This window comes from Phascolarctos cinereus, unplaced genomic scaffold, assembly GCF_003287225.1.
Source record: "Phascolarctos cinereus isolate Bilbo 61053 unplaced genomic scaffold, phaCin_HiC Scaffold_9;HRSCAF=440, whole genome shotgun sequence".
Lineage (NCBI taxonomy): Eukaryota > Metazoa > Chordata > Mammalia > Diprotodontia > Phascolarctidae > Phascolarctos > Phascolarctos cinereus.
Window position 1 is genome coordinate 215,594,382 of NW_027556402.1, and position 22,646 is coordinate 215,617,027.

At 36.5% G+C, this 22,646-nt stretch overlaps 1 protein-coding gene across 3 annotated transcripts in view; it reads left to right on the forward strand.

Moving 5' to 3' along the window:
- The window catches only part of USP47 (ubiquitin specific peptidase 47), a 108,630-nt gene that overhangs the window by 66,351 nt on the left and 19,633 nt on the right, over nt 1-22,646 (forward strand). For 2 of the 3 annotated variants that reach the window (XM_021001973.2, XM_021001974.2), the window contains 8 exons: nt 2,869-2,964; nt 3,042-3,194; nt 7,056-7,223; nt 15,018-15,149; nt 15,796-15,872; nt 16,251-16,306; nt 21,509-21,621; nt 21,905-22,009. In XM_021001973.2, coding sequence (XP_020857632.1) covers nt 2,869-2,964; nt 3,042-3,194; nt 7,056-7,223; nt 15,018-15,149; nt 15,796-15,872; nt 16,251-16,306; nt 21,509-21,621; nt 21,905-22,009 — 900 coding nt within the window. The remainder of the gene's footprint in view (nt 1-2,868; nt 2,965-3,041; nt 3,195-7,055; nt 7,224-15,017; nt 15,150-15,795; nt 15,873-16,250; nt 16,307-21,508; nt 21,622-21,904; nt 22,010-22,646) is intronic. The other variant, XM_021001975.2, reaches the window with a different exon arrangement.

The window sequence follows — 22,646 nt, forward strand, 5'->3', positions numbered from 1 at the left end:
TGACTAAAAAAAATATGACTTATCTAAAACTAAAATTTGTCCCAAGACCAGCTGGTGAAATGATTCATGTTGAATTCTTTTTTTTTTTTAATTGGAAAAATTATCCATATAGATTTGTTGCTATTATATTTTTTCTGTCAAAAAATAAAATGATAATTTCAAGTATGTTGAATAACAAATGTAATAAAACATTTACCCTACACACTGAGTAATAGTAAATATCTAGGATAGTAATATTCAGAGAAGATGATCTGCTTTGGACAAATCATTTACATATATTTGTGTCTTTTTTTCCCCTATAAAGTAGGGATAGCCAATGCTCCCTTTTCTGTGGATGGAAAAGTCTGGAGATTCTAACTTTATATTACTCCCCTAACCTCTTACTGAGCTTTGAGAATACCTGATTCCATAAAGATGCTGGTATTCTTGGCTCATTCTACAAACATTATGAGGAAAAAAGCCCTATGGTACAATGCTACCTTTTCTGCCAAAAGAGAAGAAAGTGATCAAAAATAGTGATATGTATCAATGTAAAACTTTGTCAGAAGCTTAGCACGTGATTTTTGTGAAGTTGAACAAAGCAATTAATCACTCTAGGCCTTTGGTAAGCAGTGAAATCCTTAATGATGATAGTGAAACATTGTTCATAATATTTCATTCAGTATTTGACAGTCCATAGGGACATCACTTTTATTTTAATACATAAAATATATTCTGGTATGGTCCTTTGTTGACTTGCACATCACACTAAGTCTACATAAATTTACATTACCACTTTTGTCCATCATTTACATCATTTATTTGTTGGTTGGATGAATGAATGAATATAAACTTTTACTATCTTTGTAATGTGACTAGCTTTTAAATGGTTTTACTTGTTTCCAGAAGTTTCTGGTTTAAACTTAATCTAGTAGTATTTATTGGAGAATATGTAGTATAGAAAACTAGATAATTTACAGAAGTTGAATGAGTGCCTCTAGTATACTTTATGAAAGCCTAAAATAGCATGAACTACCATTACCATTACTAGTCATTATAACTTTTACTTTCTCAACGTTTATCGTTTTCCATAGCTAAGAAAATACTTAGGCAAGATTTGAAGAATGTAGTGGGCAAATGCCTTGTATTTCATACAAGTTAAGTACCTCTGGAATCTGCTTTTAGTGTATCAGGCTTGCTGTCGAGCAGTCTTCACATGCAAAAAGTTTTAGAAGAAATGCAAGTGTTTTGCATATTCAGGTTGTTACTCTGTTTAGAAAGCAATAATTTGACACCTTATGCAACTGGTAAATAGCTGTCATTGGTCAACAGTAAGCCCTATTGAAAGACTACCATCTTTCCAAAGCTCCTTCTTATTTGTAAATAATCTGGGAAGTATCTTCTTTATTTAAGTGATAACTAATTTTGCTTCTTTCTGTAGTCATTTTTATATAGAATTTGGCATTCTTTTCAATCTTGAAAAATGCTTTAGGGGAAATAATTTGAAAAAAGTCTTTTCTGACTATTAGTAGAATTCTTGATTGTGGGGAAAAAGCAGGGGCTGAAAAAACAAAACAAAACCAAAAAACCTGCAAACATGTGTTTTGTTATTTGTTCTTAGTGCTTCCCTGTGTTCTGAGAAAGAAATGGAGGGAGAAGGGATGAATTTGGAGGCCTTTTGAATACCTTCTCATATCCTTGATCTCTTCCCAAAGTGGGATCCATCAAACAACAACATTTAGATAGTAATCTTATAAGCTGTGTGCCAGCCATTTTGCAATTGGTGAGTCTCTTCTGCCAGACCACACCCCCTTTTATTCTGCTTTTGAGGAACAATTTTTTCCAAGAGAAATTACTTTGCAGATAACGTGTTTGTATTAGTGACCCAATTTTCTTTAAATTGATATCTTATTAATATGCATTTGTCCATTGGTATTTCTGCTTTAGTACTACTGGGGAACCGATGACTTCAGATGGACTTTGAGATTAGATTAGATAAAAGTATTTATTAAGCTCTTACTATCTCTACCAGGTAGAAATTATGAAGCCAAGCTCACTTTTTGCATTAAATGGGCTGTATCTTTTAGAAAACTGGAAAAGTTATTAGTGTTCAGAATTAATTCAAATGTGGTCTGCTTTTTTCTTAAGCATGCGAAATTGAAAAAAGAAAACCTGTTACTTCTGTTCACTGAGAAGCAGTCTTATATAAGTTTTACTAGTATATGTGGTTATGGACAAAAGGGCTGGATTTAGTACTGAAAGGCTATCATTAGAGATCTCATTGTATAGATAATATGCATTGAGGTATTTGGTTACCCAAGAAGAATGAGGTTGGGTGTGTGTGTATGTGTATCTGTCTGTCTATATACACATATACATACACACACATATGTATAAAATGTAGCCAAACACCTCCATTTCTTCTGGATTTATTGTGCATAAGATGAAATACTGAAAGAGTTACTAGTGTTTCAAAGAGAAAGATATAAACCTTTTAAAATTGAAGGAATGAGGACTACAGTTGGTAAGTTAGCAAAATACCACATTGTGTGATGAATTATACAAAAATTGATTCCAGAGAAATTACTAAATGTGATGTGCAAAATAACAGGGACATTTTTTAAAATAGGAAAGCAGATGAGACCTTGTGGATATTTCTGATGCTGAATGAAATATGAAGCTAGCTCAGTACATGACCACTTATCTCTAGGTAGAAAAGTTATCCTTTCTTGTCATTTCCTAATACTTTTCTTTGTGCCTATCAGGTTTCTAAGTTTATGGCCATGCTACTTTTAAAAATCTTTAGTAATTGTGATATCTGTTCAGGCCCTATTCATTATCATATTTCTTTAAAGTAACAACTGTAAAAGAATGTATTTCTTTCACTAGGAAGAAGCATTACATGCATTTATACAGCCAGAGATCCTGGATGGCCCCAATCAGTACTTTTGTGAGCGGTGTAAGAAGAAGTGTGATGCACGGAAGGTAAATACCACTTGTTCAGTTTGATCATATAGATTACTTGAAACAACATTCAATATTCAACAGTGGTTTCTTTTTAGGGCCTTCGTTTTTTACATTTCCCATATCTGCTGACCCTGCAGTTGAAAAGGTTTGACTTTGATTATACCACCATGCACAGGATTAAATTAAATGACCGGATGACTTTCCCAGAAGAACTAGATATGAGTACATTTATTGATGTTGAAGATGAGGTAAATATAATTTTTTTTCAACATTCTGTTTTAAATTTGACGTGTCTTTTAAATTCCTCTGTATTTGTAAGAAGCCTTGGCGTTAGAGTACGCCACTTATTATCACAAAACTTAATCCCTTGATGAACATTTCTTTGTTTCTCCTGATTTTTTTTTTTTAGGTGCCAGGGTCTGCAGAGAATATTTAACTTTATGAGAGGTTTCTCTGCCCACCCAAAATTGTGAATACTTTGCTATTTAAATTAAATTAGTATGTTTTTGGAAATGAAATTAATGAAAGGGCATTTGTTGGTACCAGGCACTGTGTAGTCCTAAGTGCTGAGTGTCCAAATACAAAAAATGATATCTAGGCCTTGCCCTCAAGGGGTTTATATTCCCAGTTTGGTAGCCACAAACTATCCAGGGTAAGGTTAGGAGGTTCACAAACATGTAGGGGGCAGAATTGTCAAACACACAGTCTGCATTGTGGCTTACACAACTCCCAAGTATGGCCCAAACCAGATGAAATCCTTATGGATACTTTAGTGTTTCTGTTTGAAACTGTGTGTGTGTTTCCCACCCTGTCTTCTCACCCCACCACCACTGGGGGAAGTAGTGTGTTTTAAGAGACCTTGTTCTTCTTTGTAATTGTCTCAGTCTTACTTGGGGAGGATTGGGGGTGTCTAAAGGTTTCTTTCCTGGAATTTCGGCTTTTGAACAAGTTAGGACAGATTTGTTGAGAGCAAGAACACATTGTTTGCTTCACTGCTTTAAAATGCAGGGTTCTTCAGAATGTGTTAGATTTTTCCACCTGTGACTCTTCTGGTTCCTTTAGTAGTTCTCCTGGCCTTTTCATGAAATGAATTAAAAATCTGAGAACCTAATTCTATTCTGGCAAAATGATTGCTGTTTTCTTACTGGAGACTTTTGGTAGATGATAAACGTTGGTTAGTTGATTTGGCATTCCCTCTAAGGACTTGATTTAAGTAAATAAAAGTCCATTTATTTGCAAATGCAAAAGCAGCTTCTCAGAGTGCAAAGAGATTATTTTCTGGAACAGAAAATTACACTTGATCTTAACCCAAATATTACTTAAAATAGGTAGATGGTATCACAATTCATCTTATTTCAGTGGATTTCATTAATGGAAATGTTCTCTGCATCACTGCAGACTACAGTCCATCATGGCCTTCTTACCCCATATAGCACTTGTGTGGGCTCTTCCTTAGCCTCCACCTCATGTGCCAACAGCCCGTCTCTGGGCCATGCTACTCATGGAGGTATACCTGAGCTGCCCTCTGCCATCCTGCACTTCCATTGTGCAATTGGACTGCTTTCTTTTCCAATCCTGTGCTTCCTTGTTGTTGTCCCTTACACTGTATTGTTAGGGCATATCATCCCTTGGAATGTGTTGATATCTGTTGATTCCATGACAGTTCTTTAAGTTAACTACAACTTGAGTATCTCGGAGTGTATTATGTTCCAAGATTCAAAACCACGAAGTTAAAATGTTGTCTTTTAAAGAACACTTACGTTGGAAATACAGGTCTTTGTAACGTGGGGAGCAACTTGGGATGATTAAAAAGACTGCACAATTTCCCAAATACATTCTGTCCTACCTTTTTTCTTCAATTCTGGACCCAACTCAGTATTCATCTATAGTACTTGTCCCAAATGTGTGTACTTAACATACCACCTCAGTTGACTGTCCATCCAAACTGCATGTCAACTAGCATTTTTCATCCATTTAATTGTTTCCTGTATGGATTGTTAGAATAATTATGGGCCTCCTTAAGGAGGCACCGTGATGTTCTGGAGTTTGGTGCAGTCAGCACAGTAATTAATATCTGTAAACAGAATGGTCTGAAGTTCTTACCAGCTGCAGAGAATCCTTCCATTTAGATGTGGAGCAAGAAATCCTCCATGGCATCTGTTTCCCAGTTTTATGGTTGCCAAACAGAATTATCTCTGTGGTTGCATTTGTTAAGAAACACTGTGTGATCTTAAGGCTGTATTTTATTTTGCCAAGCCAAATGCTTTTTTTAACCAACAAAAAATAGTGAGATTTAATGAAATATGGAAAATATATTGTGAAACTTAAAGCACTATGTATAAATATCAGTTATAAACTAGATAGGGTCTGCTGTAGATAATAGTTTGTGAAAGCCTACCTATTCTCTCTTCATATTTTCATCAAAAATAACTTTGATACAATATATAGCTTATTCTCAGAAAAGTTTTATAAAGATGAGAAAGTAGGTATGTGGATTGTCCTTGTCCTATGAATTGATTCTTTCAGGGTCTTAATATGTAGTGTGATTTTTTTCCCCCTCCATCCTTCTCTTCTGAGATATCTTGTAAAAGCAGTCCCTTGACGTTTTCAAGATTGTGTCATCCTCAGCATGGAGTTCTTTCTTCTCTGTACTTGGTCTGATACACTCTTCTCAAACCTATCCCAGGGGAACTAAAGGGACCTGTTTTTCTTAGTTTTGGGGGGTTTTGTTTTTGGTTTGGTCTTTTTTTGTTTGTTTTTTCAGATTGATCCTTAGTGGCTATTTCCCATGCTGTGGTAGATTCCTTCACTTAAAGGATGGCTAAATGTTACAGTCAGTTTTTAAAAGCAGTGAAGAAATTTCAAGCCTACCTTCATTTTCTGTGAAAAACAAAACATTCTATCTGACCTGTTCAGAAATGGACACAAGGGAAATTGACAGGCAGAACTTTTGAGTTGAAAGTCTCCAGAACCTTGAGAGTCAGCCATCTCACACCAATTGTTGACATTTCCCTTTGATCTCCCTTAGGCCCCTCAAAAATATCTAAGAGATTCTCTGAGTCCTTGCATGAAGTTTTTTTGGCCACATTACTGTATATTGTTGACAATCCCTGTGTAGTGCAGTGGGAAAAGTATCAGCTTTGGGGTTGATCACAGAACTTGAATTTAAGGCATGGCTTTGCCACATACCACCTGTGTGCACTTGGGCCTCATTTTATCTACCCAATAAGATTTGAATTCATTTACCTTCAAGATTGCTTCTAGCCCTAAAGCTGTGATCCTGTGGCTTTGTCTCCCTATGTGCCATTTCTACTTCTTCATTGTCGTTCTTGAGAATTCGACATTTTAAAGTCCGAATATGATTGTTTCTCTGCCATTGATGATGATAAAAACAGGTCATTATCAAAACAGACCTGTTTGTTACATTTTAGAGTATTCTTGGGAATTTGAGTCTCACACTGATATTTATGTAGACCTTTTTTCAATTCCACTTTTTTTATAAGGCAATACTTACTGTAAACTTTCACCGTCGTGCTGAAGAATTTTTAAAATGGCTCTGATTCATTGGTTCTGATCTCTAACTGGCCAAGAGATAATGTTTGCCAACTCAGGTGATCTGGGGGTCTTTTTAAAAAGCCTTTGTTTGGCATTTACTGCTTTTTGCTTAAACTTTTTGCAACAATAATGATACAGCATTTGTCTTTTTCCAATTCCTGTTGGTGGCTTCTTTGAATAGTTAAGAGTTCTTCCATTTGTTTAGTGTCTATTCATCTTTAACTTTTCTCTTGATTTGGTGTTAATTTTAACCTTTCCAACTAGTCAGCGGCCTGATTACATATGTCATCTCATTTGTAAGTTGAATCTCTTTCTCTAGGGAAATCTTTCTATATCATGCTAAAATATCATTTATAAAATTGGGATTTTAATGGCAAGGCTTTCTCTTTTTGAAAGACTGAAACTCCATTTTGTTTAATTTGGTATTTTATGAATTACAATACTCATCTTGAAATTTTATTCTGTTAATTTTTTCGAATGGATATGTTTGTATTGTATGTATTATCACTTCATGTGGCTTATAAATTTTAAGAAGACTTTTATTTGTTATGAAGAAGTCTCCTCAGACTGAGAGTTGTACCGACAGTGGAGCTGAAAATGAAGGCAGTTGTCACAGTGATCAGATGAGCAACGATTTCTCAAATGATGATGGGGTCGATGAAGGAATCTGCCTTGAAAGTAATAGTGGAACTGAAAAGATTACAAAACCTGGTCTTGAAAAGGTACCTTTTTCTCTGTGATATCAAATTGAAAATTCAGTCTCTGAAACTCATTACTGGAGCTGCTGCTGGGCATGGTGGTGCATGCCTATAATCCCTGCCACCAAAGCAGCTGAACCTTGTGGATAGCTTGAGCCTCAGGAGTTCTGAGCTACATTTAGAGCAGAGTCGATCAGATGTCCCCTCTATGTCCAGCACCAATATGGGCAACCCTTGGGAGGAAGGGGGTTACCAAGGCTAAGGAGCGGAGAATTGAGCCATCTTGGAAATGGAGCCAGGTCAAAGCCTCTATGCCCATTAATAGTAGGAGGGCCACTGCACTTCCAGCCTGGTAAGGGGAAGAGATTCATTCTCCAAAAAAAAAATCTTGGAGCTGTCATAAATTACACTGTTAAACTTTCTTTAAGAAAGCACCTCTTTGGTCTATTAATGTGGTCACACACAAATACTAAGAAAATATAACTATATTTTAAAACGGCTTCGGTTTAGGAGAATCAAGTCAACCTTGGGTAACATCTTATGAAATAGCCCCAGTGGTGTATTTGACTATATTGAACTATTGAATGGAGATATCCAGATAAAAATAACTTTGCTAAGAGACAATAATAGTGACAGACTTAAGACCAGCACCCTGGAGAGGATGTCCAGAGTCAGATTAAGTAAGATTTTTTAATCCAATAGAGCTTTGAGAGTAATTACTGTGAAAGGATTGATTGAGTAATTCTTGGACAGCAACTTGTGCAGCTAAGGTAGCTGTTCCTACCTCTGCACTATGTTTAGGTTTGTAATGCCCTGTTTAGTCTTTGAGGGCAAACAAATAGGGGAAATCATGCCTATAACAGTAATTCGCATTTGCACAAAAAGGTTTGTTTTAACCATTTTGAATTCCGCAGCTCCTTTGAATCTTCAAACACATGTGCAGGGTTCTGTGCTCAGGACTGAGAATATAAAGAGGAAAACACCCAGACCTGTTGCCCCGAATGAACCTTTAGTCTAATATGGGGGTGAAGCACATGCATCTTAAATTAATACAAGTATCTTTTGGGCCTTTGAATACTAACTTCTTGATGCTTCTTCTGCCTTTTTGATCATTATTCAGTCTCTTTGATGGATTGTCACCCAGATGTCATCCTTTAATTGTGGGTAACTTTATCAGCTCCCATAGATTCATTTGTCATCTCTATGCAGATAACTCCTAGATGTATGTCTTTTATTTCACATTCTTTTTAAAAATTTTGAGTTCCAGATTCTCTTCCACCCCTCCCCCATTCATTGAGAGGGCAAGCCATAGAATATCAATTATACCTGTGAAGTCATGCAAAACATATTTCCATATTAGCCACATTGCAAAAAATAAAATAAAAAGCAAGAAATATAAAGTGAAAAAAGTATGCTTCAGTATCCATTCTCTCTCTGGATATAAGTAGCATTTTTCATCATGGGTTTTGGAATTGTTTTGGACCATTGTATAAGTCTTCCCAGGTTTTTCTAAAACTATTCTATTTGTCATTTCTTAGGGCACAATTGTATTCCATCACAATCATATACCACAGTTTGTTCAACAATTAACCCAATTGATGTGTATCCCCTCAATTTCTAATTCTTTTCCACCACAAAAAGAGCTGCTATAGGCGTTTTTGTACAAATAGGTCCTTTTCCCTTTTCTTTGATCTCTTTGGGATACAGACCTAAGTTCCAAGTTTTTTCTCCAGAATAGTTGGACCAGTGCACAACTCCAGCAACAGTGCTTTAGTAAGCCTATTTTTCCACATCCCCTCCAGCATTGATCATTTTCATTTTCTGTCTTGTTAACCAGTCTGACAGGTGTGAGGTGGTATTACCTAAGAGTGATTTCAATTTACGTTTCTCTAATCAGTAGTGACTTAAAGCATTTTCCCGTGTGACTATTGGTAGCTTTGATTTCTTCTCAAAGCTACCTATTCATAGCCTTTGACCATTTAACAATTGGGGAATGGCTCTTATTTTTATAATATTTGGGTCAGTTACCTGTATATATTTGAGAAATGAGAAATTTGCTATAAATTTTTTCCCCAGATTCCTGCTTTCCTTCTAATTTTGACTCCATTGGTTTTGTTTATGCAGAAACTTTTTACTTAATGTGATCAAAATTATCCATTTTACTTCCCATTATCCTCTCTGTCTCTTGTTTGGTCATAAACTTTTCCTTTACCCGTAGAATTTCCCTTGCTTCACTAATCTGCTTATGATATCACCTTTTACCTCTAAACCATGTACTCATTTTAACCTTATCTTGGTATACCATGTGAGATCCTGGTCTGTTCCTAGTTTCTGCCAAACTGCTGTCCATTTTTCATAGCAAATTTTGTCAGATAGTGAGTTCTTGCCCCCAAAGCTTGGATCTTTGCATTTATTAAACAGTAGATTTTATATTTATATGCCTAGCCACAGTCTCTCCTCATCTGCAGTCTCACACTGCCAACTATTACACATTTTGAACTAGATGTCCTATAGACATGTCACATTCAGTATACCTAAAACAGAATTCATTCTTTCCCCAAAAAACCCATCCTGTTTCTATTGAAGAAACTAATATTCTTCTAATTACCTGCGTTCCCAACCTCAGATACATCCTCAGCTTCTCACTTTTCCTCATCCCATGTAGCCAGTCAGTTGCCAAAAAACATCATTTTTACTTCCATGAAGCAACTAGGGGGTACAGTGGATGGAGCTCTGGGCCTGCAGTCGAGAAGACCTGAGTTTGAATGCAGTCTCAGACACTTACTAGTTGTGTCACCCCAGGCAAGTCATTTAACCTCTGTCTCAGTTTTCTCAACTGTAAAATGGGGGTTATAATAGTACCTACCTCCTTGAGGTCTTGTGAGAATCTGATGAGATAATATTGTAAAGCACTTAGCACTGTGTCTGAGACTCTATCTTAAATAGGTGCTTAAATCCTTGCATCCACCCTAATCTCCAGACTTATATAGTTACCAGCCTAGTTTGGGCCCTCATTAGCTTTGGCCTAGACTGTTGTGACATTCTCCTGCTCAGTCCCCCTGATTTAGGCTCTTTCTTTTCTAATTTATTATCTATACAGCTAGCTACTAACGTGATTTTCCTAAAGTACAGATCTGTGCTGTTCCTTTGCTCAACAAAGTCCAGTGGCTCCCTGTTAAGAACACTTCTCATTGTTATTTATGACCCTTCATAGCCTGACATCTTTCCACCTGTGGGTGACACAGCTGATGGGACCTGTCTTCCCAAGATGAGGGAAAGACACAAAGCAACCACAATAATAACAACAACAAAGCAACATTTTTTTTTCCTGCAACATTGTCTGAATCTTTCCTTTTCTCTCATCATACATTTCTTTGTGTTATATTTAACTGTGACCATGTCGTAGCTTCCTGAGTGTAATGTAAACATCTTGAAGGCAAGAACTATCATTTTTAACCTAAGTATCCAGAATGCCTAGTAGAGTACCTTGTACATAGGCAGCATTTCGTGCTTTTAATGAAATTGAACAAAACTTATCATCTCTTCCAAACCTACTTCTGCTAACCTTTCTGTTGGTGCTGATAAGAATACTATTATCTACATACCAGCTCAAACCCTATGTCAACTTTGACTCTTCTCTCTTACCCACACATTATCAATGCTTCCCCCCTGACCCCTTTCTACTTCATAATATTGTTTGTGACCATCCCACCCTCCTTATGCATCCTGTGAAGGGTTGGTGGGGGTGATGGGCTTGTGTGTCCCTTCCCCTTGGCCTTACCTTTACTCCCTTCTATGGCCACTGGCTGCCTTGACAACACCAGGGTGGTCATACAGGAAGAGCAGCTTAGCTTAGGGTTTTATTTAAGGCCTTTCTCAATCTGGATCATTCCTACCATACCACTGTATTTCACACACTACTCTCCTTCATAGCATGTGTTTCAGCAGTGCAGATTTTTTAAATTTAAACTTATTCTCTCCTCTTACTCCCCCCCATCAAGAGCACTTCCATATCTCTGCCTGTTACAATCTTTCTCCTCTCAGAAAATGTATACCTCTTTCATATAGTCTTACCACTGTCCCTTCTTCCCCTAATCCATCCTGAGCTGTAGTCACTTTCTCTGGAGCTCTCTTTCCCCTTACCTCACATCAAATGATCTCTGAAGTTCCTTCCAGTTGTCAGTCTGTGGCTCTGTGGCCTTTTATCTTTGTTTGCTTCATACTTATATTTGTAAGGGAGACTTGGCCCCCATTAACATTATGTCGGCTTTGAGAGCAGTTACCATCATTTTCATCTCTTGTGTTCCCATTGCCGAACAAAGCAGCTTTGTACGTAAGAAGAGCTTAATAAATATTTGTTTAGTTAAATTTGTCTTAGATTTGTGTTAAATACTCTACACTGGAGTGCATGTCTTACTCTATGGGAAGCTATGAGTATAGTACCCGTTTCCATGTACTAGAGGTGCTTAAACCGTATGAAAGAAATGGAAATCCTTAAGTGGGATTTTGGTGATTAATATCCCATAGCAATTCAACAAGCTTTTATTAAGCACCTGTTTTTGTAGTGCCTGCATTATGTTAGGTACTAGATACAAAGTTTAGTCAGGACCATAAGGGCGTGGACTATCTCTATAGTGCCTTTATCTCCATGTTTTTCTCCCATAGTCAGAAGAGAGCCATTTTTTAAGGGAAATAAAAACTTTTAAGATTTTTTTATTGTCTTTTGTTTTTACATCTTCATTTCTGTATATATTCCTCCCTTTACTTATACCTATCCCCTATAACAAAGAATAAAAAAGAAATAAAGAGAGGCAAAAAAGCACAGCTGAGCAAAACTGACCAACATATCAGCTGAGTCTGGCAGTGTATACAATGCTCACACTCATAGTCGCAGCTCTGCAGAGCAGGGGGAGTATATTTTCCTCATCTTTTGTTTGGGACCAAGCTTGATCATATTTTAATTCCATTTCCACTATTAATAGTCATTGTGAAGTATGCCAAAAAAAATTAGAAGAGAGGTAGATCAATCTTATATCTCTCACATGTATCTGTAGGAGATGTCTGCTTAAACAAAAGAAAGGTAGTTACAGAAAACACAATTGATAACTTTGTTTAGTTAAACTGAAAACATTCTGCACAGACACCACTAATGCATTCAAGATAAGAAGGAAGTAGTCAAATGGGGGGAAAAATCTTTTGTGTCAGATTTCTCCAATAAGATTTTGGTATCTAAGACATAAGCAATAAATAAATGTAAACACACACACACACACACACACACACATTACTAAAAGTCATTCCCCAATAGATAAGAATATGAACAACAAAGTATTTACAACCACATGAAAGAGTGCTCCAAATCACTAATAAGAGAAATGCAAGTCAAAATTACCCTGAGGGTTTTTATAAAAAATGGCAGTACTCCATTTTGGAGGGGTTGTAGAAGGATGTTGTTGGTAGAGCTGTGAAATGGTACAATCATTTTTTAAAGCAGTTTGGAATTATGCAAATAAAGGGGCCAAAATATTCAGACCCTTTGAACCAGAGACTCCATGACTGTGTTTATACTCCAGGGAAGCCATCAATCTGAAGAAAGTCTTCATGTACACCAAAATATTTATAGCAGCATTTTTGTTATAGAAAAATAATAATATATGAAACAAAATAGATTCCTATCAATTAGGGATGACCAAACAAATTGTGGTACATGAATGTATTGGAATATTACTGTGCTGTAAGAAATGTGTGTGTGACGAATACAGAGAAGCATGGAAAGATCTGTATGAGCTGATACAGGGTGAAGTCAGCTGAGCCAAGAAAACTGTATACACAGTTACTACAACACTGTAAGTGGAAAGAACAATGCACCCAAAAAATTCAAAAGTGAACGCAACAAAATTATAACGATCAAGCAGAATTCTAATGAAGACATATGAGAGGCCACCCCCTACTTATGCCTTGTGGAGGTGGGAGGTCAACAGGTGCTACACATTGTACATTTCGAACTTTTTCAGTCAGTCGTGCTGATTTTTTTTCTTCTTAAAAAATACTCTTGTTATATGAGATGGCTCTCTGGGAGGAGGAAGGGAAGAAGTCTTTGGGATAACTATGATGATGTAAGAAACAGAAGACAATAATAAAAACTTATTTTGTAAAAATAGTCATTGTGTATATTGTTTCCCTTATTGTTTACTTCAGTTTGTCTTAGTTTGTATGTCTTCCTACCCCTATATTCTTCATTTTCTTTATGGTTTAAGGTACAGTAGTGTTCTAATACATTCATAGAATTTTGTTCAGCCATTCCCAAATCTTTCAGCATCTGCTTTTTCTCCATTTCTTTGCTACTATTGCCATAAAGATGTGCTGCCATAAACATTTTGTTGTATAGAAGACCCTAGAGGGATCCCTTGGGCAAAGAGTATAGTCGTATCAGTCACTTTCTTAGCCTAATTTCACATTGCTGTCTTGAATGGTTAGACTGTTGCACAGCTCCACCGTCTTTGACTGGTTTTCCACAGCTCTTCCAACATTGGCTAGATTCATCTTTTGTCCTCTTAGCCATTGGTTGTGATTTGTAATCTAGGGTTCTTTTGACTTACATTTCTCTTAACAATGGCAATATGAATCAGCCTTTCATGGAGCTGCTCCGAATTTTTCTTTTCAGAGCTATTTGTTTATGTCCTCTGCCCACTTGTCCATTAGGAAATTATTCTTCATGGTATGTATTTTTATTCCCCATATATCTTGAATATTAGACCTTTCTCTGAGATACTTGATACAAAGATTTTCTCCCAATCAGCAATTTCTGTTCTTGTCCTAATTGCGTTGATTTTGTTTGTACACAAACTTTACAATTCCTGTAATTAAAGTTATGTATTCTATATTTTGCAAACACCTTTGTCCTTCTTTAATTAAGAATTATTCCCCTAGCCATAACTGAAAAATACCTAATCCGGTTCTCTTTAATTTTTTTGTTTGAGAAAACTCCATAAAAATAGTCCTTTATTATAATCAGTGGGGAGTTTTTAACTGAGAAAGTAGTGTTAGAAGATTCAGACAGCAATTAACTTTGCTTGTGAATGGATACAGGATAATTCTGGGTAAGTTACTATGGTGAGAATCTCAAATATAATCACTAAGTGTGGTGACACCCAAATCTAGGTGTTCATAAAATGATATCATTTGTTTCCCTATTTTAAAGAATGTAACAGAGATTTCATGTTAGTAATGTTAAGTCATTTTAGTCGTGTCCAGTTCTGTGTGACCGTACTTGGGGTTTTCTTGTCAGATACCAGAGTGGTTTACTGTTTCCTTCTCCAGCTCATTTTACATATGAGGAAACTGAGGCCAACAAGGTTAAATGATTTGCCCAGGATTACACAGTTAGTAAGTGTCAGAAACCAGATTTGAACTCAAGTCTTCCTTACTTCTGACCTGGCATTCTATCCACTGCATCACCTAGCTGCCCTGAATTATGTTAGTAAAGAAGAAGCTATTTTCTAGTCAGTGGTGTACATTCTTCTTGTTTGTTTTTACTTGCTGCGGACCACACATAGAACTGTTTTGTATTCAGTAGCTTCTTAGTATGCTTTATTATTAGAATGGAGGAAAAAGTTACACCCTGTGAAACAAACAAGATTTTGTTTCTGATTGTCTAGCAATTTGTAGATTCACATTATTTTCATCATCTTTGTTCTCCCATATAGCATAGACTGAGACCTCTAGTGGTCTTACTTTACATGTATGTATTAAAGAGGGTGGAATAAAGATAAATGAGATTCTTATTTTCTCATTCTATGTTGCTACTTTTCATTCTAGAATTCCTTGCTATACGAACTCTTTTCTGTTATGGTTCATTCGGGAAGTGCAGCTGGTGGTCATTATTATGCGTGCATAAAATCATTCAGTGATGAGCAGTGGTACAGCTTCAATGATCAGCATGTTAGTCGGGTAAGCAAGTACTTAAAGATTTTTGCCCTGGCAAGAGAAATTGAGATTATGTCTGTTCATCAGCAAGCTGTTGGGGGGATGGAGATGAGGTATGGAGGGGACATGGAAGACTGAGTGGAGCTAGGTTTTCTTGATACTCTTCCTTTTCTATTTTAGTCTCACTCGTTTGGCAGCAGCTAAAATTCTTTTATTTTTCTCTTTATCTAACCTTTTATAATTGTTCCCTGATCATCTAGTGCTAAAATTCATTGGTAGGTATTGAGTACTGATGAAACTTTGATTCATTGACTGTATTTAGGTCTAATAAATGTGAGTGGTTATTGTAATTGTGCATGTGTTTGGGGTAGCTAGGTGGCACAGTGGATAGAGTACTGGCCCTGGATTCAGGAGGACCTGAATTCAAATCTAGCCTCAGACACATAACACTTATAAGCTGTGTGACCCTGGGCAAGTACTTAACCCCACTGCCCAACTCCCTCCCCCCCCGAAAAAAAAAACAACTGTGCATGTGTTGCCTTCTCTTTTCCTTTTCTTTTTCCTTTGGTGTGCTCACCTTTAAAAGAATGTAGCAGTTTCCTTTGTTTAGTGATGACGTAGAGTATCAAACCAAACATTTTACTGAGTAAAGTACTGTGATGTGTTTCAGATAACCCAAGAGGACATTAAGAAGACCCATGGTGGATCTTCAGGAAGTCGAGGATATTATTCTAGTGCCTTTGCCAGGTTGGTAACTTTCTAATTCTTGAAAGGCGGGACACAGGACCATCAGCTGGATTTGTGCATTTGAACTTTCTGTCCTCACTTTCGTAGTGCTTTGATATGCTTTCACTAGCTCTTGAATGACAGCGAGTCACTTTGGAAAGCAAGCTTATTGAGTAACAGAATGACTTATCAGAGAGGCAGCAGAATGATTTCCTCCATATATACTTACAAGCATAAGAAGGTTTCACTCATTTCTAGGGCAGTTTAAGTGTGAACCTATCTGAAAAAAGCCAAATGACTCTTAATCATATGAAGCAGGGAAAAGTATTTTTTATAAATACTTTTGACATAATAAAATAAAGTTCAGTCACAGTTGACTTTTCTTTGTCTTCCTACTAGCTCCACAAATGCATATATGCTTATATATAGATTGAAGGATCCTTCAAGAAATGCAAGTAAGTGTATTCAATTTGATTTTATGAACATAATAATAGGAGCATTTTCTTGCCAGTTATATAGCACTGGATAAACATTTTTCAAGATTAAGTTAGTGAGTTTAATGTATGTAGAAGAATTCAGATATCAGGAGCTAGGTACTTGTCCTTATGTTAATATTTCTTGAACTAGAATTTGAAATATAGTCATTGAATAGAATGTTTCTTATAAGAACAGTTCTTATAGAATAATTCTTGCCAGAATGGTGACTAAATTTGGAAGATAAGTTTTAGAATTATTTTAAATTGTTTTAGCAATGGAATCCTTAGTTAATATTAAATGAACTAATGATAAACAGTAAACATTGTTGTTGAAATACATGCCTTGGAACTGTCTTATAGATGAAGCCACTTTATAATAAAGTTCCTTTAGTAACAAAATTACCTTAAATATGAAGAACCAACATGAGCTCACTCCCTGTTGTTTTCTGCTCTGTAGAAGTACCATTACAATAACATTTCTATTTAAGAGAATTTTTAATAGTCTCTCCTAAAATTCTGTTTTACACAAGGCATCTAAAAGACAGTTTTTAAATTCATTATTTCTGTTTTAACATTCAAAAATGATAACTGATCAAAATCTGCCTCAAGTATTTTTTTCAAAAAAAGTGTCTGTGGAAATGAGGAAATATTTGGAGTTTTCTCCCTATTATCTTGAAACGAAGAGTTTCTGTCTTTAACTGGATTGATTACATTCCCATAATGAATGGAGTCTAAGATATTTATGATTGGAGAGTGCTTTTGTATTCATTCTCACTTGATCTTCCTAACAACCCAGAAAAGTAGACAATGCAAGGTATTGGGCACTGCGGAAAGAGCCCCAATTCATTCACATCTTGTTTCTGTTGCTTATAACCAATTTGACTTTGATCAAGTCATTTGACCTCTCTAGAGGCTCAGTTTCCTCATCTGTGAAATGAAGAGGTTAGCCTCAATGGCTTCGAACATTCCTTCCACCTGAAACTCTAGGATCTTCTTAAATCCCCATTTTGTAGATGAAGAAACTGAGACCCAGAAAGGTGAAGTTTTTTGCCCTAAGTCACACAGCCACTAAAGTGGTAGAGTTGAGACAAGCCTCTTCACTTTCATCCCCAGTACTCTTTACTAGTTCAGTTGTCCTGTCTGCCATTGTCCCTCTTCCCAGTGTACCACTAGGAAAAGCATGAATTATAATGCCTCGCAGCAGTCATTTTGTTGTTGTTTTTAAGTGTTTTGGTTATACCATTTCATTTTAGTTAAAAGGTTCTCAGAAATTAGTGTCTTTTGTGGGGGGGTTTTCTGCTCCAGTTTTTAGCAATTGTTTTATGCAAAGTGTTACATTCCGAGGGAGATACAAAAATAATTAAGCCATATGCCCTGCACTTATGCCTCTTAAAATCTAGGTGAGGGACTATGATACACAAGTGTCTTACAGCCATACAATATAATGCCAGAGAATGGGATTTGTCGTTGTTGTTGTTGTTGTTGTGGGGTTTTTTTGCATGAAGAGAAAGTTTGGTATTATTGAGGAGGGACAAAAATTGAGGCATCATGCTTCCTATTTTATAAAACTGCTATCTTTTCCAGCCAGGAACTAACTAAAGTTGCCCCCTTTTTCACAAGGAAAATAATAGTTTTATGTGAAATTTTTTTTTCTTGGGGAATTGGGGTTCCATGACTTGCCTAGGGTCACACAGCTAGTAAATGACAAGTGTTTGGTCTGAGGGCCGGATTTGAACTCAGGTCCTCCTGACTTCAGGGCTAGTGCTCTATCCACTGTGCCACCTAGCTGCCCTGGGAAATAATAGTTTTAAAAAGATAAAATGAAAGATTTTACTTTCCATGGAGGAAAAAACCCAAACATTTTAAAGTCTTGTTCTTTGTACTATAACTATTTTGAAGTCAGTACTGACCAGAAAAAGTGTAAGACTTCATTATAACTCAGAAGATTTTCTTATCCATGAAGCCAAATGTGAGCTCCAATTTTACGAGTTTATAACCTACCTCTTTCCGTTCTAGGAACAGAATAGCCAGATCTATTTGATTCCCAATCAAATCTGCTATACCTTTTGACAAGGAGATGAAAAGATGGTACTTTTTTGGAAGTGGGTCTTAAAGGTTAGGCCTAAAAGAGTTGGCATGGGATCATCCAGGCTACCTTGTTCTGCCCAGCCACTGTCTTAGCACTTATTGACAGTCCTTGGAGAAGATACCTGATGGTGATAACCCAAAGACTAGGAAACAAGGAGGAACTAAAAAAGGGTGATCAGAAGAAAGGAACTTGGAGAATAATGGTGAAATGATGTAGGAAAGGAAATGGTATGCCTTGAGAAGATCAAATTGATTCTGTATCATTTTCAGCTGGCGTATAATGAGTTAAGTTTAGAAATCCAGTTCTCTTGCTAATTACTCTTCTGTTCTTGGCCTAGGGGGTGTGGGTGGACACCAGAGAGTCTGGTCCGGTATCTTTACCAAGCTATCCTTCAAGGATGTCTGGTTTTCTGTTCAGAGAAGTCTAGCCCACTGTCTTTGACCTTGCAGGTGGACTCAAACAATAAACATTTCTTAGTCATAGGATGGAAGGAGTAGGTTGTTGCCAGCCCCTCATTCCCAACTTCCAGCCAATCATATTGTTCTCCATGCCTTACCTATGTAACCAGTCATGTTGTCCTCAACCCCGTGTCACCAACCCTATAACAAATTGTATTATTTCCCTATCTACCCTCTTCTACTTTTTAATCTTATAAAAAGGAACTGAGTCTCCATCTTGAGATCTCTGGCTAAACTGAGGTAGCCACCGACCCATTCTATTGGTCAGTGGCACCTCTGTTAATAAAATGTTATCTTGCTCAGAGAAAACATGTCTCAGTCTGCCTTTGTTCAGTTTCATCCACAACAGCCTAAAGGAGGCAAGGGAAGGTCAGCACTTCCCTCCAAGGGTTGTTGTGAGGATCAAATAAGATAATACTGGTGAAGAGCTTAGCCTACTGCCTGGCATAGAATAAGCACTATTTGAATGATGATGGTGATGGTGGTGGTGACCATGATGGGAATAGTGGTAATGATGGTATGTTTTAAGTCTTTCAGGTTTCTATAACATGAAAAGCTTTTGTGAAAGGCTTCCTGATTTGTTATAGGTTCACTCTGATCAATTACAGGTTTAGAATGGAAGGGTTAAGGATATAAATAAATTACTTAAAATATAACAAGGAGGGATAAAACAAAGCAATTGGGAGAAATGTCAGTGGATTAGTTAGGGTACAAATAAATATATACACCTTTTCCTTTGAGAGAATTCTTCAAATGATAGGAAACTGAAATAACCTAAAGCCAAGGAAATAAGACATGGGATTTTGGAGCTGGTAAAAGTTTTGGGGAATTGTTTTCCCCCTGTAGAACAGCCTTCTTTCAGGTCACATTGCTTATAGAATACAATATAAATTACTTAGCTTGGTATTTAAGGCACATTCCAGTGTAGGTTCCCTGCTACCTTTCCAGCCTTCTTTCATAACACTCCCCTTCACAGGCTCTGCATTGTACTTCTAATTATTCCCCAAATTTTATCCTGCATCTTCCACCTCTGTATTTTCTCCATGCTTGAAATATATTTTTTGTAGTCTCTCAGAATGCTTGTCTTCCTATAAGGCTTAACTCAACCCTCCTTGATTATCCTGGTTAGTTCTCTTTCCTTCCTTTTCTTTGTACTCTACTTATGGTGTATACATATACATATATACATATACACACACACACACACACACACACACATACATATGTGTGTGTATATGTATACATATACATATACACACACACACACATACATATGTGTGTATATATGTGTATATGTATATGCATACATATACATACATGTATATGTATACACACACATATATGCATATACACACACACACACACTTTTTTTTTTAATATACCACCACCTGAAGAGAAAAATAACCTTGAGAGTAAGGACTCTTCATTTTTACTTTTGTCTGCCTGGTGCTTGGCACCAACCCTTGTACATAGCAGCCACTTGGCAAATAATTATTGGATTGAAATAGGATATAAGCTGTCTAAACTCTCTCTTGCATTCCGTCCATGTTTTCCATAAATCTTCTCCATAGCCTGCTGAGAATAAACAAGAAGGTGCAGCCCTCAGACTCAGGAGAATATGCACGTGTTATTTTATGTATTAGGCTAATCTCGGTATTAGTGGGAACTGGCTAGTATTTTTAACAAATATATATTTGTTCATTTTTGATCTGTCCAAAAGGACATGTCATAGTTGCCATTGGTAACGATGACGCTAATCATATTTAATGTACGTGTGTATGTGTGTAAAAGTAGATAAAGACCTGGCTTCCAAGTAAGTTGTAAAAACAGTTGCTTTATCCACATCGGTAGGAATTTACCTACCAAGAATTCTTTACACCAATGAAATCACAGGTCTGATAACCCTCTCTCTCTTCTCTCTCTCTTCTCTCTCTCTCTCTCTCTCTCTCTCTCTTCTCTCTCTTTCTCTTTCTCTCATTGTCTCACTGTCTCTGTCTGCCTCCCGTACACACACTGTGTCTCCAACCAACCCGTTCTCTCTAATCATCCAATTTTCTCCCCTTCCTCTTTTGCTCTCTCCTCCCATTTTTCTCCCCTGTCCAAATATGTAAAACCAAAATGGGAAGTGTCTCATCTTCCTTCTTTCCTGATAGTTATAAGGCTAGGTGTGGAGTCAGTAATACCTGAGTTCAAATCCTGCCTCATCTACTTACTTGCTGTGTGACCCTGAGCAAGTCACTTAACCTCTAGCCACTTCAGTTATGTAAATGGAAATAATAATAGTACCTGTCTCCTGAGGTTGTAGTGAAGACCACAGGAGATAACATATATAAAATGCTTTGCAAAACTTAAAGCTCTGTATAAATGCTAACTATAATAAATTTCAGATTCATTCTTCAAAACTCAACTCATAGCAAATTGACTAATATGCTATCATGAGAAATGGCTAAGGAACACTTGTTGCAGATATGATCATTTTCAGATCTCTGTGTAGAAAGCTATGTAGGGAAAGAACTGTCCTAGTCTCTACTGTTCTGTTACACTAGTAAAACAAACCAGCAGATCTGGTGTTCAGGGTGATAAAAGAGCTCGATCAGAATGAAAATGCCTGATTGTTATTGTTGTTATTGGTAGAATTTTTAGAAGTGAATGACTACCCAGAGCACATTAAGAATTTGGTGCAAAAAGAAAAAGAACTGGAAGAGCAAGAAAAGAGGCAACGTGAAATTGAGCGAAATACCTGCAAGGTTAGATTTCTTTCACCTTTATCTGAAGTAAAGAGCATTGTAGCAGTGGAATAAAATGGGTATAACATGAGTTCTTCTGACACAGCAAAGTTCTTTAAATAATTGAGATAACAAAATTTTGATTACCAAATAGCAAAACAAGTATTTTTCAATAAAAACATTCTTGTCAATGAATCTAAATAATTTTTTAAATTTTGTATAAAGAAAGTTATTTAATTTATGAAGATGTGAATTTTGGCCTGGTTAAATGTTGACTGGATTTGTGTTACAAATTGTATTACAGATAAAATTGTTCTGCCTGCATCCTATGAAACAGGTGATGATGGAAAATAAATTGGAAGTTCATAAAGATAAGACCCTAAAGGAAGCAGTAGAAATAGCTCATAAGGTATGTTGACTCATGCTTTTTTGCTAAATTTACATTTCAGTAAATAGCATTTATGTTTTTACCGATCAGTGATCATTCTTACATAAGAGAGTAGTGCTTAGATTTGTGGTTTCATATATGAGGATACTCCAACAGATAAGCCACAACCTTGGTCTTCCTTTGACAGTCATGTTTTTCCATAAATCCTTTCCATTGTAAGTCTTCAAGCTTGAAAGCCCTCTTCTATTTCTTTTAGTATCTTAGGGGTCCCATTATATCATTCAGGCTGCTAATTCTATGACATTTTATTCCATGATTTTCTGTCATTTTTATTTTCTTTCGTAGTAAAGCCCTGTGCACATTCCCAAATTCTCTTTCTATTCTGTTTTGGACCCAACAGCAGCACTTGTCCAGAGACAGTAATGAAAACAGCTCCTTGCAGGAACCCCAATAATTATCCTGTTCTGGGTATGGGATTCTCCCAAAGGATGTACCTTACATCCCTCCCTTGGAGTATATTCAGCTTTTCTTTGGTAACGTTCATGTTCTCAAAATGAATTAGGCTGGTTAGGATTTAATATTAAAAGCTGAAGGAAAGGCCACTCACATTTTAATAATTTTTATTGTAACAAGGGAAACCCAAATAATCATTACCACA